The sequence below is a fragment of the Aquarana catesbeiana genome, linkage group LG06 (genome assembly GCF_042186555.1).
Source record: "Aquarana catesbeiana isolate 2022-GZ linkage group LG06, ASM4218655v1, whole genome shotgun sequence".
In the NCBI taxonomy this organism is placed as follows: Eukaryota; Metazoa; Chordata; class Amphibia; order Anura; family Ranidae; genus Aquarana; species Aquarana catesbeiana.
Genome location: NC_133329.1, coordinates 35,853,509 through 35,869,356, shown reverse-complemented (window position 1 = coordinate 35,869,356; position 15,848 = coordinate 35,853,509). Strand labels below are relative to the sequence as shown.

Sequence of the window (15,848 nt, the reverse complement as noted above, 5' to 3'; positions counted from 1 at the left end):
ATGCGCACCACCGGAACCCGAAAAACAAAAAATATATATATAAAAAGAGCTCCACTTGCGAGGACCTCTGGCCACTGAATGCCTCCTCCGCCGTTTGACAGTTTTTATATAGGTAATGGCTGGCCACCTAGCGATGTTACCTGGTGGCACCGCCCCTTGTGACATCACAGACACAGCATGCACCGGTCCATGACATCACAAAAAATACGGTGCCACCAGGTGACATCGACAGGTGGCCCCCCCTTACCTATATAAGAACTGTCAAATGGTGGAGGAGGCATTCGGCGGCCAGCCGTCCTTGCAAGTGGAGCTCTTTTTATTTTTTTGTTTTTCGGGTTTTGGTGGTGTGCGGGCGCCATGATTGTCATTGGGGGACACTGTTTTTTTTTACTTTTTAATAAAGGAAATGTCAAGAACTGTCTCTCTGTTTTTATAACTTTGAAACTTTTTTGGTGAATGGGCAGGGGTACAATGTACACCATACTCATTCAAATAGGTGGGGAGGGTGAGATCTGGGGTCCCCCTTGCTAAAGGGAGTTTTCATATTCCGATAAGCCCCTTCCCGCAGACCCCCAAAACCACCGGCCAGGGTTGAGGGGATGAGGCCTTTGTCGTCATCAACACAGGGACAAGGTGTTTCCCCTATGTTGAGGGCAATCTCGGATAAGAGTCTAGTATGGATTTTTGGGGGGCCACACTGTTTTGTTTTCATCATTATTAAAGTTGGCATGTTTGTTCACATTCAGCTGTGAACCCATTGTTAAGGATGCCGAGGCTGGCTTCCCAGCCCCCTTCTTAGAAACCATCTATTTGTCGAAAAAACATTGTGGGCCCCCACCCTGTTTTTTGACAAATACCGCATTTAATACCACCAGCAAAACCCTGTTGGTAAATATTGTATTTTTTTTACTCTCTGGTCCATTTGTTAATTGGACTTAAGAGCTTTTTAACCACTTGCCCACTGGGCACTTAAACCCCCTTCCTCCCAGACATTCCAAGGTATTTAGTAATATGTAAGCATGATGAGTTTTTTGAAGTTGTAATTTTTCCCACAATTCTTTTCAAAATGAAGATTTTTTTTATTTATTTTTATCTTTCACATAATTTTTATATTGACAGGTGATTTCTCTCACACAGAATATGCATACTTGTAACTACACCTCAAAACACATTCTGCTACTTCTCCTGAGTATGACGATACCACATGTGTGAGACTTTTACGCAGCCTGGCCACATAGAGAGGCCCAACATGCAGGGAGCACCGTCAGGTGTTATAGGGATATAAATTACACATCTAATTTCTAGACTCTCACACAATTTTGAAGGCCCTGGAGCACTAGGACAATGGAAGTGCCCAAAAAAAGACCCCATTTTGCAAAGTAAACACCCCAAAGTATAATCTATGAGGCATAATGAGTCTTTTGAACATGTCATTTTTTTCCACAAGTTTTTGGAAAATGTTGAAAGAAAATTAAAACGCATTTTTTTTACACAAAATTGTTAGATTAAAAGATATTTCTAACACATAGCATGTACATAGCAAAAATGACCCCCCAAAATACATTCTGCTACTCCTGTATGGCGATACCACATGTGAGACTTTTCCACAGCCTGGCCACATAGAGAGGCCCAACAGGCAGGGAGCACCGTCAGGAACATACATTTTTAAATCTAATTTGACTACCTATTACACTTTTGACATGGATGTGGCATGGATGAGCATTGATGTGGCTTGGATGTGGCACAGATGAACACTGATGTGGCATGAATGAGAACTGATGTGGCATGGATGTGGCACGGATGAACACTGATGTGACATGGATGTGGCACGGATGAGCACTGGTGTGGCATGGATGGGGATGGATGAGCATAAATGAGGATGGATGAGCATGAATGAGCCATGTATTTGGATGGATGAGCCATGGATGGGGATGGACGAGCCATGGATGAAGCATGGATGGACATGAATGAGGATGGATGAGCCATGGATGGGCACAGATCAGTGCTGTGGGCACTTCAGATTCAGCCTACAGCACTGCTGCACCCGGCTCCTTCCTCTCCTCACACACTTTACCGATTGGTGTGGGGAGAGGGGAGGAGCCGAACCAGACATGCCCTGGTTTGTTGACAAGTGATCACTCCGTCATTGGATTGAGTGATCACGTGGTAAAAGGCCACTTTCATTGTCCTTTACCCCGATACGTGAGGCGCCGGGTTTTGAAGACCCGGCGGTCACGGACATTCCCGGATGCATGGGGGCGCGTGGGAGCGTCTTTCTGGGAGGACACCATATAACGCCCTCCCAGAGTTATCCGACCACGCTGTAGCCGTCATTTGGCTATGGCCCGGTCGGCAAGTGGTTAAATGAAATTTACTTATATTTTTCATTTAGCGGTATGATTTGGACTTAATTTAGCGCATGTGGTAATTTATGAAAATGAGTCACATGAATGCATTATCACATGCAGTAAACATTAGTGAATGGACCCCAATAAATGTAAAAATAAATACAATTTTTTACCTCTTGGCCTTGTTATAGGAAGCAAACTTAAACCTTCTGCTCTGTCCATTACAGGTACATAAATCAGAAAGATTAGGCTGTGCCCATATGGGCTTCAGCTCGTAGCTACAAGCAACTTTGTTGAAGCTTTTTAAATAAGGTTACCAGATTTTCAATATAAATTCAGGGGACAACCTACTGACCACACCCAGAAAACCACACCCTCATTTGTAGCCACACCCAAAAATTCACACTCCCTTTTTAACACCCCCTGAAACAATTGGTCTCAGAGATACGCAGACTTTGGAGGTATAAAGACAAGATACCCTGGATGTCATGAGAAGGACAATGATGCGGTGTGCGTAGCATGCAGCAAAGCTTGACATTGTGTTAACAGTGGGTGGGGCTTAAAAGAGTATGGTTAAAAAAAAAACCTGAACCTATGCTGCTATGGGTCAAGAGAGTTTAAAGCATAGCGTACAGGGGTCAGGAATCCAGGGAAGCCCATTTTCGCAGACAAACCTGGAGACTATCTCTATAAAATGGGGACATATGGAAACTTAAAACACCATTCAGCCCCATTTTGGGGAGGTCACACACAGATCATAATGGGAGTGCTGGTTGTCACTTTAAACAAGGCTTCAGAAGACTTCAGCAGCACTTGAAGCTTGCGGGAATCCTGCTGAGGCCTGCTAGATGCTTGACATTGATGCTTCTATTATGATCTGTGTTTAACCTTCTCAAATTGGAGCTGAATGAGGGTTTAAAGACTTCAACAAAGTTGTTCAAAACATAGGAAGGGCGTTAGGAATGGCCCGGCAATCTTGTGGGACCTGTGACGTGTCCCAGAAGATTGCAGGGAGGGAGAGGTGAACATCCACTCAGCGCCGCAGTGCCAGGAGAGGAAATGGGAGCTGGGTACCTGTGAAAACTAGGTCCCCCCCCCCCCCCCCCAAAAAAAAATGACATGCCGAATGTGGCATGTCAGGGGGTCATGAGTACTTAAAGCGGAAGTTCCCTTTTTGGGTGGAACTCTGCTTTAAGTGAACTGTTGTTTTACCCTCCTGAGTACAGATTTTCAATTCAAAGTATATCTGAACCCAAGAACCATAATGTAGTGCAGAAAATACCTGTTCTTGCCAGAAATTCAGTATCCTTATCACTGAATATGGAACTGAAATATCAAACAATGTTATAAGTTTCTCAGCTACCTTCTGTGAACACCAATCCCCCACCTTCCGTTCCATTGTAAGAGGAGAAGTCTAAATCAGGAGAGGAACCTAGAGTGACAACACTGATCCTCCACAGATACAGTATGGAACAGGAAGTGTGTTACTGGCAGGATCACCAGGGAAAAGTAGAGGAAAGGAAACTAATGCAGCCATCAAATAATCACATATAGTAGTACACCCTTTCAAGTACAGTGGAACCTTGGTTTATGAGTTTTGAATAACGAGCAACTTTTTTTTTTTAAATCCTGACTCGGTTTGCGAGTGTTGTCTCGCAAAACAAGCAGAATTCAAGCTAATGGGGTGTGCAGTACTGCTTATGGGCAGAGGTGCGGGGGTGCCGGTGACACTCCGAGCGGTTGGGAGCCGCTCCGAGCCGTTCGGAAATACTCGGCAACACTCGGAAATACTTGGAAACACTCGGAAATACTCCCTTCCCAAGTGTTTCCAAGGGTTTCTGAGATCAGTCGAGCTGTCCTTGAGTATTTCCGAGGCTCTCCGGCGCCCCCCCAACCTCTGGCCACATGAGGTATTGCATGCCATAGAAGTCAATGCAGAACTAATTATCTTCATTTCCATTGACTTCTATGGGGAAACTCACTTTGATATGCGAGTGCTTTGGATTACAAGCATTCTCCTGGAAAGGATTATGCTCGTAATCCAAAGATCCAATGTATATAATAGTAGTAGTAGTAAAAAAGGGATCAAGCACTGTAATTTAGAAAATCCTTTCTACTAATTGTCATGGTAAGTGGCAATGAGCAAATATTTCACCTTCCTTCTTCCTCTGTTCCTTGCTCAGGTCCTTGTCCTTTTGTATTATTAGGATTTCATCAGTTTGTTTGGACGTCATGTATTCCTGAAGCACCGCTTCTGCCTGTAGAGAGTGAACAAAGGCAAAGATGTATTGTAAATTATTGCAGCTATTGGATGACTGGGTCTAACGTCTAACTCTTTTGTTGACAAACCCATTTTTGCATTTTTCTTGCACGTTAAAAAAACTATTTTAATAATTTTATGCCTGAAGATTAGTTAAAACCCTTAAGCATTATATATTTTCTAAAAGCAGGGACCATGGAGAATAAAATATTGGTACTTCCAGTTTTTTTATTTCACACTATTTGCATAACGGTTTATCAAGCATATATTTTCAGTAAAAAAAGTTACATTTAGGGCACAAAAATGGAATATATTACCATGTTTACCATCACATATAAAAGATGAGGTTGGGCTGAGCAAAAAGAAACCCAAAAAGTCAAGCCTCGAAATTGAAGATGAATTTTGGTGCCCTACATTTTCCATCTGGTGGTATCTGGAGCCCCCTTATTATTAAAGGAGACTTCCAGATTAAGTCCTCCACCCACAGACCTCCACACCCACCAGCCATGCTCCTGTTTTTTGAGGGAGAGGAACCTGGTATGGTTCAGGAGGGGGCTGCACGCTCATCCACCCCCTTTCCTGACCAGCCAGGCTGCATGCTTGGATTAAGGGTCTGGAATTTTGGATTAAGTGTCTGAAATTAAGGTTCTGGATTTTCAGGGGGCCTCCCATGCATTTTATTTGCATGGAGTTCCCTTTAACACTTAGGCGCAGAGCGCACGCAAATATACTGCCTCTTGATGGCCAAGCCATGGCGCAGAGCGGCTGCATATTTGCATGCAACAGCATCCACAGAGCTGTGCCGAGAGCACACGCCCTGTGCACTCCAGGCAAGGTGAGCGGTGGTTCATGAAAACCTCCCGATCGTTGCTAGCGATGAGGAGTTTTCCGATCATGTGACCACTGTGACAGCCAATCACGGCAGTCACATGGTCACAAACCCCACCTCCTGGCATTACAAACCCCTTAAAGGGCCGGTGGGAGTTGACATCAAGGGTGTTAAATTCCATACTAGACCCAGAGGGGGGGGGGGGGGGGGACATGCATTTTTTTCTGTGAGATGCCGCTTTAGAAGTTATACCTGACTAAAGAGATCTAGTACGCATATTAGGGGGAATATGTACGTTTTTGTCTTTCTTACTGTAGGATGTGCTATTGCAAAAGTGACATTTAAAAAAGAAGAAAAAATACAGTTTAAATTGACAAAAATTGTATGCTTGTATGATTCTTTTTTTTTTTTAAGGAGCTGTCAATGAACTGTCATTTACTGGCAAAATTTCAATTTTTCTCCCTTGTACATGTTAGTTCTACTGCTGCACTTTTTGTACATAATAGAGATGCGCCCCTTCATGGGAAGGATTAAGGAACCCCACAAGGCATGTTATTTAAAAGAATTGGACATTTTCAATGTTTCACTTTAACCATATAGAAAATCACTGATCATGGCTGAGTGTATTTTTTTTTTTTTTTTGTATTGGCTCCCCAAGGCAGTGCTCACCTCCCCATGCTATTTTGTGACACCCTCTTGCCGATTAGCTTAGAATTTTTTTTTTTAAATTTGAAATTTTCACATCCAATTGATTTCAGTGGGGTTCAGGTTCAGAGTCCAAACTACTTTGAAGTTTACCAAACTAGTGTTGGATTGGTCATTGCATGAGCTGTAAATATGCCTTTCCCTTCTTATACAGTTATCTATATAATTACATACCTTATATTGTTAGCTATTAAAGCTGAGTGAACCTCTGAAAAGTTTGACCAGTTGTGGATAGGCCAAACTTTTTAAAAATGACCAAACAGAAACGTTTTGGAAGCTCCGGGCAGCCCTGTCTGATGGGATCATAGGGGTAAAAAATGGAAATACTGGGACACAGTCTGGGGAAATTAAAAAACACCAACAGCTCCTAGCAGCCATGAAAGCCAGGTGGGGCCTGTTGGCATTCGGAGTCAGGCTGAAGCCTGGTATACACTATGATTTTTTATTTTTCTTTCAACCCAGCGGTCGGAGACACTGTACTTACTATGCAAAGTTACTTCAGTGATCTCCCCCGCTCAGCTATTGTGTTTTGACGGGGAGACGCCCCCCCCAACCAGAACTCTCTGATCAGCGCTCTCCGTCATTGGCTGAGAGCGTTTATCAGGAGTTGGTTGGCTGCTGGTTTCAAGCATGCACATCCGACCAAAGCCAGCTTCTGTGGGACGGGCCAGAATACACACCAAGGGAATGCCGGATGTTTTTTTTTCTTTTAACCGACCGATGTCTCCCGACATTCGACCCGTGTGTACGGGGCTTAAGGGTGATCAGGGAACACCAGAAGCAGATAAAATTCAGGAATAGTCTTTGGAGCTGCCTTCAGCCTTTCTTCTCCTAGAAGTCCTTTGAGAATCTGAGTCACCAAATATAACACTGACATTTGGATTGGACTAATTAAATCCTATCCGAATCTAACAACATCCAAATTTTGGATTCCAGAGGGATGAAGAAGTGCAAGGCAAATATTCCTAAAACAGTGTATAATTTAATATTCTAATATTTAAAGTCTAATGTGATTTGTATTTCGTATTGTTACTTTATTAACAGTGCTCCAGAACTGGTAGCTGCCACATTGGAGTTCTGATAATGCAACAATGCAATCTGTGATTTTACAATGCATAATGAGTTGTACTTCATGATTAATCCTGAATGACATAATAAGTCCACCAACCTTTACTCCTTTTTTGCTTTCCCTGTTATATTTTTTTTTTATGGCTTCTAAGCTCTTCTTGAACCTTCCATGTCCTCCAGGCACACAGAATTTTCCTTCAGCCAAAGCTTTTTCCAAGCCCGCAGAATGTTTCTTAATAAGAGCCTCACACTTCTCCCGAGACTTCTCCTCATTCATAACACTAAACTCCATTCTTGTCCTCTTTACAATTTCCTTATAGAATAATAATTTAAAAAACATGAGTTCCCTTGTCAAACCTTTTGCACTATTTCCAGTTACTAGTCATTCATGATTAGAAGATCGAAAATAAACTTTAGTTCTTTACACCCACTGCCATTACCTAAATCAAAAGTGGAAAAAAAGCCTAAGGTCTCGTTCACATAGCCTGCACAGGGATGCACAGGTGTTCCATGCATCCCTGTGTAGGCAGTCCCATTCATGTCAATTGGAAAGCAGCAGCTGAACAGACACAGACCGGGGAGGGCTTATATACAACATCAAAACTCACCATAAATTCGTTGAGGAATTTCTTATCTGTATCCTTGATCGATCTTTCAAAAAATACCTTTCTAGCTTCCTCTTCGTACTGTGTGCTCAGATCCAGGAACTGGTTGAGTGTTTTAGTGGGCAACACAATGGTCTTCATCCTGTCCTCATAAAGCTTTGTTCCTTCCTCAACGGCCATTTTGTTCTCCTTTTCAGCCAAGGAAACCACCACTTCCTCCAAGCAGGCAACATTAGAGGAGTTTAGAGCTTCAGTGTAAAGATTTGCCAGCTCGCCCAATCCTGAGGAAATTGGAAAAACATGTATGTAGATAGATAGATAGATAGATAGATAGATAGATAGATCTACATACATACATATATATATATATATATATATATATATATATAAAGAGAGAGAGAGAGAGAGAGAGAGAGAGAGAGAGAGAGAGAGCAGGTTTGCTGTTGTGCCATGTTCTTTCCATTTGGTTGTGATAGTCTTTCCATTTGGTTGTGATAGATTTAATGGTGCTCCTAGGGATCATCAAAGATTTGCATATTTTTTTATAACCTGACCCTGACTTGTACTTCTCAACAACATTGTTCCTTACTTGTTTGGAGAGTTCCTTGGTCTTCATGGCAGTGTTTGGTTAGTTGTGCCTCTTGCTTAGGTGTTGCAGCCTCTGGGGCCTTTCAAAAAGGTGTGTATATGTAATGACAGACCATGTGACACTTAGATTGCACACAGGTGGACATCATTTCACTAATTATGTGACTTCTGAAGGTAATTGGTTGCACCAGAGCTTTTTATGGGCTTCATAACAAAGGAGGTGAATGCATACGCACAGACCAATTATCAGTTTTTTGTTTCTGAAAAAGAAAGGTATATATACCTTCTAAAGGTATATATTTTTCTAATTTTACTTCACCAACTGATGCCGCGTACACATGATTGGAAATGCGTCAAGCAAAAGACCGATGTGAGCTTTTGGTCGGAAAATGTGACTGAGTGTATGCTCCATCGGACTTTTGCTGGCAGAATTCCAGCAAAAGATTGAGAGCATGTTCTCTATTTTTCGGTCGGAAAAAGTTCTGAAATTCCAATCTTCTGTACAAATTCCGACATGCAAAATTCCTACGCATGTTCGGAAACAATTCGACGCATGCTCGGAAGCATTAAACTTTATTTTCTCGGCTCGTCGTAGTGCTGTACGTCACCGCGTTCTTGGCGGTCGAAAGTTCAGAGAACTTTTGTGTGACCATGTGTATGCAAGGCAAGCTTGAGCGGAATTCCGTTGGATAAAACAATCCAAGTTTTTTCCGACTGAAAATCCGCTCGTGTGTACAAGGCATTAGACTATTGTGTTCTGATCCATCACATATAATTTAGATTAAAAAAAAAACATTGAACTAAAGGCTGTAATGTAACAAAATAGGTAAAAAGCCAAGGGGGTGAATACTTTTGCAAGGCACTGTACACTTTAACGTATTTGATGAAAGCTATACACCATTAAATTAACTCACTGTGTCCATTGACGTCGACTGTGATATCAACTCTCTTAATCTCAGCATTCTGGAAAATGTAGTCACAGAAGAGGGCGCTCTGAGACAGAAATTTCTCATTTAGTCTGTCATCGGGTAGCTCTTCTATTTCCTTAAGTTCTTTTATGGAGTCAGTTGGTGTTTCAAACACAAAGCATTTCCGTTTCCTGAAATAATTCCGGAGGCGACGCCTAAGGTCATTATATTCCTCCTCCTTTGATGATGAACTCTCAGCTTCTGAAAATCAAACAAGAATTGTAGAAGTTATCATTTGTTATTTTAGTTTCCTTGCTAAACATTGGTATCAGCTAAATCTCCATCATCCCAAGGATTATTTTACTCCGAGCTCACCTGTCCTGTTCACCAAAGCTTCCCCCTCTCCCCGAAGGGTCCTGTACTCACAGTCTATCCTCAGTCTTGATTGATGCTGCCCGAAAAAAAAGAGTCCTGTAACCTGAGCTGCATTTTATTTGGTGGGGGGAGGGGGCATGGATTTAAAGCCTCATACAAACGATCAGACTTTCTGTGGACAAAGCGTAGGACTTTTGTCCGAAAGACGTTGGCCATGAACTTGTCTTGCATACAAACGGCAAAGAATTGTCAGCCAACAAACAAGAAACTGTGTGGTTTTTCAGGTCTTTAGCGCCACTCTTTGGGCAAATTCTGCTAATGTTGTGTTATGGTGAGCAATGCTTCCGAGCATGCGTGTTTGCACTTTGGAGTTTTGTCCGACGGATCGGATAATCTGACAACACACATTTGTTTGCGGACAATTTTAAAGCGTGCTATCCCACATTTGTCTGCGGAAAATCCAACAACAATTGTCCAATGGAGCATACAAACAGCCTGCCATCACACAATTCCCATCGGATTATCCGATCGTGTGTACGAGGCTTTAGGGCTCATGCACACTGCAGCTAAAAAAAAAAAAGAAAAAAAAAGCTGTTTTTACAGGCACTTGAACTTTTATTTCAACTTGAAGAAGCTTGTACCTTTTTGGGCTCTTTTGCATGTTTTTATTGAGCGTCTTTGAGCTTCTTTAACCACTTCAATACCGGGCACTTAGACACCTTCCCGCCCAGGCCAATTTTCAGCTTTTAGCGCTGTCGCAATTTAAGTGACAATTGTGCGGACATGCTACACTGTACTCAAACACTTTTTTTTATCATTTTGTTCCCACAAATAGAGCTTTCTTTTGGTGTTATTTCAACACTTCTGCGTTTTTTATTTTTTGCGCAACAAATTAAAAAAAGACAGAAAATTTTGAAAAAAAACAAGTTTTTCTGTTCCAAATTTTTGTAAATAAGTAAGTTTTCTTCTTCAATAACGGGCACTGATTTGGCTGCACTGATGGGCACTGATACGGCGGTACTGATGGGCACCGATGAGGTGGCACCGATGAGGTGGCACTGATGAGGTGGCACTGACGGGCACTGATGATGGGCACCGATAGGCAGCACTGATGGGCACTGATAGGTGGCATTGATGGGCACTGATAGGTGGCACTGGTATGTGGCACTGATGGGCACTCATAGGTGGCACCGATGGGCACTGATGGGCATTCGTAGGTGGCATTGATGGGTACTTATGGGTGACACTGATGGGTACTTATGGGTGGCACTGATAGGTGGCACTGATGGGCACTGGGCACTGATAGGTGGGCACTAATGGGCATGGATGGGCACTGACAAGTGGCACTGATGGACACTGATGGGTGGCACTGATGCCCCTAAGGGTGGCATTGCTGGGCATCACTGCAATATAATGGTGCCAATCAGTGCCCATTTGTGGGCACTGATTGGCACAGATTGGGCACTGACTGGGCACATTAGGCACATGTGGATGGCCATGAGGTACATACCTGGCCATCCACATGTTGCCCCCTTCCCTGGTGGTCCTAGTGGCGATCCCTGGTGGTCCAGTGTGGTCATCTGAGGTGGGCTGCTAAACAATCAGCGCAGACCCCCCCTGCCAGGAGAGCCGCCGATCGGCTCTCCTCTACTCGCGTCTGTCTGACGCGAGTGAGGAAAAGCCGATCAACGGCTCTTCCTATTGACATCGTGATCAGCCGTGATTGGACACGGCTGATCACGTGGTAAAGAGCCTCCGTCGGCATGTTATCCTGCTGGACGTCATATGACGCCCAGTCAGGATAACGGAACCATTGCCCAGCCGTCAATCTGCTATAGGCTGGGTGGGAAGTGGTTAAACTTCTTTAGGCTTTTTTGAGCATAAGTGTTTTTTTCACAAACCCTCCCCTTAGCTCATTTCTTTTTTGGGCACTTATGGCGTGTACACATGACCGGACTTTTCGGCATCAAAGGTCCGATGGTCTTTCCGACAGACTTTCGAAGGAGTTACGACGGAGTTCCGTCGAATCAAACTTGTCTACACATGGTCACAACAAAGTCCGACGGATTCGACTGTAATGATGTACGACCGGACTAGAATAAGGAAGTTCATAGCCAGTAGCCAATAGCTGCCCTTGCGTCCTTGTTTGTCCATCGGACTAGCATACCAACGAACGGATTTTTCGACCGGACTCAAATCCGTCGGAAAGATTTGAAACATGTTCTATTTCTAAAGTCCGTCTGATTTTTCGACAGCAAAGGTTCGATGAAGCCCACACGCGATCAAATTTGTGTCGTGTTTACACGACATTAGGCGTCTTTTCTGCTCGAAAGCTCCTCTCAAAAACACAAGTTTGATGGGGTTTTTTTCTGTCTTCAAGTGTATATGCCTGTAATCTCCTGAAAAATCCATAATGTGCATGGACACATTGGCTAACATGGGGGGGGGGTTTTCCAGGCATAAAAAAAAGAGAGCTCAAGAAAGCTCAAAAGCCTGTAGGAGCCGCTTCTTTGAGCTGCAGTGAGCATGAGCCTGGAAAGGATTTTTTTATGGATATCGGAGAGTTTGCTTGTATGCTGAAAATAGACAATAGATGGCAATTTTCAGCATAATTCTTTGGAAATCAAAGGGATCTTCCCAGAGAAGCCATGCACTGCACTAAAAAATGCTATAAAACTGAATTGTGTTATATGTTGTAGTTCCTCACAACAAGGACCCTTCTCCACAATGCATGTGCTATATACAACACATACTTGTGAGTAGGGATGAGCTTCGAATTATTTAAGAACCGTCAGAAGAGGATAAGCGTCACACAGCGGGAGCCTCCCCCTATGCCATCATGGAATGGGGAGCGGCCCGAGGAGAAGAAGGGAAGAAGACGCCGACACCGCGGAGGAAGATGCCGGACGAGAACACCGGAGGAAGAACCAGAAGAACCAGAAGAACCAGAAGAAGATGGAGGAAGAAACCGCAGGAAGATAGAAGAAAGAAGAAGCATTTAAATAAAGGAATTGTCAAAAACTGTCTCTTGTCATTTTTAACATTTTTGACAGTTTTTTAGTGAAATGATAGGGGTGCTTTTGTACCCCCTTACCATTTCACACAGGGGGGGTGGGATCTGGGGGTCCCCTTGTTAAAGGGGGCTTCCAGATTCCGATAAGCCCCCCGCCCACAGACCCCCACAACCACCGGACAAGGGTTGTGGGGATGAGGCCCTTGTCCTCATCAACATGGGGACAAGGTGCTTTGGTGGGCTACCCCAAAGCACCCTCCCAATGTTGGGGGGATGTGGCCTGGTACGGTTCAGGAGGGGGGGGGCGCTCTCTCGTCCCCCCTCCTTCCTGTGGCCTGCCAGGTTGCATGCTCAGATAAGGGTCTGGTATGGATTTTCTTATTTATTTTGGTGCGGGGTTCCCCTTAATATCCATACCAGACCTGAAGGGCCTGGTATGGAATTTAGGGGGACCCCCACGCCAGTTTTTTTAAAAATTTTGGTTCGGGGTTCCCCTATGGGGAAATCCCATGCAGTTTTTATCAATGAACTTTTATGTGTATTGTCGGACCGGCAATTCATTATAGCCGCGAGTAGTTTTAAATTACTTTTTTTCCTTTGAAATGTCATTTTGCTGTCAGACTGTTCTAAACACGGGAAACATGCGCCCCTTTACAGGCATACTATAGACACCCCTCAGGTACGAAATTTAAAGGAATATTACACTTTTATTGTTTGACTTTAAGCATTATTAAAATCACTACTCCCAAAAAAACAGCCGTTTTTAAAACTTTTTTTGCATTGATCCATGGGCAGGACCCAGGTCCCCAAACCCTTTTTAGGACAATACCATGCAAATTAGCCTTTAAAATGTGCACTTTTGATTTCGAACTTTCGAGTCTCATAGACTTCAATGGGGTTCTAATGTTTGTGCTAAATTTTGGTCTGTTCGCAAGTTTGGCTCATCCCTACTTGTGAGGTTTCCATGCACACTGTAAACTGTCACTTTTTAAAAAAAGTATGAGGACATAACCAGAAGCGCATAAATCATGGTACCGACATCCCAATTTTTTTATTTCAAAGTTAGCAGGGATACAGGACTTTATGGGTGCTCAATCACATAGTACTTTTTTTTTTTTAAACATTAGTATTTATTTGAACATAATTGTATTAAAACTATTTGTACAACCATTTGGTATCATTATTTAGGTGCATTGGATCAACACCACGGTTGTACTTCCGACATGTTTTGCCGCATTCCGCTTCTTCAAAGGAAAGCATGATGAGTTCACTGATAAGGCAAAAAAAAACAAAATCAATAATAAACAAAGTATAATACACTCATATTAAAGCTCCATAACATACATGAAATGAAAAAAAAAAACAGTACAAAACTGATCAGAAGGCTTCACCCCTCAGACAGACATCAGTTCCCCCCAATATGTCCCCTACCTCCAAATGTTGCACTTTGTGGTAGGACTAAAACCAGAGCGAATAACGATAGGAGTCTGTCCAGATGGGCCACACGTACCGAACGCCAGGGGGGATGGGGGGTCTCAAATAATCTGATAATAAATATATGTTCATGAAACAAATAGGTACACCTGTAATTCGAAAAGATTCTACTTTAGTTTATTCTGTTTTATAAATTTTCTGGGATATTTACTCAAATCAGATTCCAGTGTAGGAAGCCTCGACATCCACGAGATAGCAGGCCAGGCACTGGAATAACATATATGTAATGCAAAAATAAGTGTAAAAAAAAAACCTCATTGCAGTGCAACTGGGAAGAAACTTCAATCTGCTGTACATGCTGTTAGTTGCCGACCACTTCACACATATATACGTCGGCAGAATGGCTTGGTTGGGCAGAGCAACATACCTGTACGTTACTTTGAAAAGCCCGCCAACTCTATTGCCCCGTACACACGGTCGGACTTTGTTCGGACATTCTGACAACAAAATCCTAGGATTTTTTCCGACGGATGTTGGCTCAAACTTGTCTTGCATACACACGGTCACACAAAGTTGTCGGAAAATCTGATCATTCTGAAAGCGGTGACGTAAAACACGTACGTCGGGACTATAAACGGGGCAGTGGCCAATAGCTTTCATCTCTTTATTTATTCTGAGCATGCGTGGCACTTTGTCCGTCGGATTTGTGTACACACGATCGGAATTTCCGACAACGGATTTTGTTGTCGGAAAATTTTATATCCTGCTCTCAAACTTTGTGTGTCGGAAAATCTGATGGAAAATGTGTGATGGAGCCTACACATGGTAGGAATTTCCGACAACAAGGTCCTATCACACATTTTCCATCGGAAAATCCGACCGTGTGTACGGGGCATTAGTGTCCGCCGGGTGTTTGCTCGGTTCAGGGGCCGACCTGTGGCCCTCGGCTTCAGTCTTTGTGCCCTGTTTCTTAGGAACGTGATGTGGATGAGGGGTGGCGATTCCCTCTTCCTAAACCAGGACCTCTGTCCTATCAGAACAATCTGCCCTGCTTGCACCCCTCCTCCCTCCCGTCCAGCATGTCCAGATGGGCGTGATGGATCACCATCTGGACCACTCCCCCAGAGTTGTGAGGTCAGCCTCAGGGACGGAGTTGCCACATTCTGCACACACGTGGCTCCCTGATTTACATTCGCACCACATCCTGACGCACCTGCGGTCGGATGGGTGGGGACATATAAAAGCTCACACGAGCACAAGTGTGTAGCTGGAGTCTCAGGGAGCCCATGCTTGGCTGTACAGTTAATTGCAGGTAAAGAGTTTTTTTATAGCTATTCTTAATGCACTGTGTTAAGGTTGAAGTCTCCACTCAAGCCACATAGATGCAAACTAGGTGATTCTTTGTCTCCCTTTTTGTATCTCTATATCTGTAGGTCTGACAGCATTTTTGGACTTTCAGTTTGGCAACCAACTTTTTGATTGTTTGTTGTTTGGACATGTGCACCACCAGAAGAATCATATTTATTCTACCCTTATCTTTTTTTACTAAATTCTGCTTAACAACATACAGCAGATTGAAGTTTCTTCCCAGTTTCACTGCAATTAGTGTTTTTTTTTTACACTTATTTTTGCATCACACACACACACACACACATACATACATATATATATATATATATATATATATATATATATATATATATATATATATATAT

At 43.2% G+C, this 15,848-nt stretch overlaps 2 protein-coding genes across 5 annotated transcripts in view; one reads left to right on the top strand and one right to left on the bottom strand.

Annotated features, from left to right (window-relative positions):
- The window catches only part of LOC141148310 (guanylate-binding protein 1-like), a 1,084,899-nt gene that overhangs the window by 705,755 nt on the left and 363,296 nt on the right, over positions 1–15,848 (top strand). The window lies entirely within an intron of this gene.
- Positions 1–15,848, bottom strand: part of LOC141148309 (guanylate-binding protein 6-like) — a 291,205-nt gene that overhangs the window by 35,545 nt on the left and 239,812 nt on the right. For 3 of the 4 annotated variants that reach the window (XM_073635616.1, XM_073635613.1, XM_073635614.1), the window contains 4 exons: positions 9,318–9,572; positions 7,819–8,096; positions 7,311–7,523; positions 4,504–4,606 (listed from right to left, as the gene is read on the bottom strand). In XM_073635616.1, the coding sequence (XP_073491717.1) occupies positions 4,504–4,606; positions 7,311–7,523; positions 7,819–8,096; positions 9,318–9,572 (849 nt within the window). The remainder of the gene's footprint in view (positions 1–4,503; positions 4,607–7,310; positions 7,524–7,818; positions 8,097–9,317; positions 9,573–15,848) is intronic. The other variant, XM_073635620.1, reaches the window with a different exon arrangement.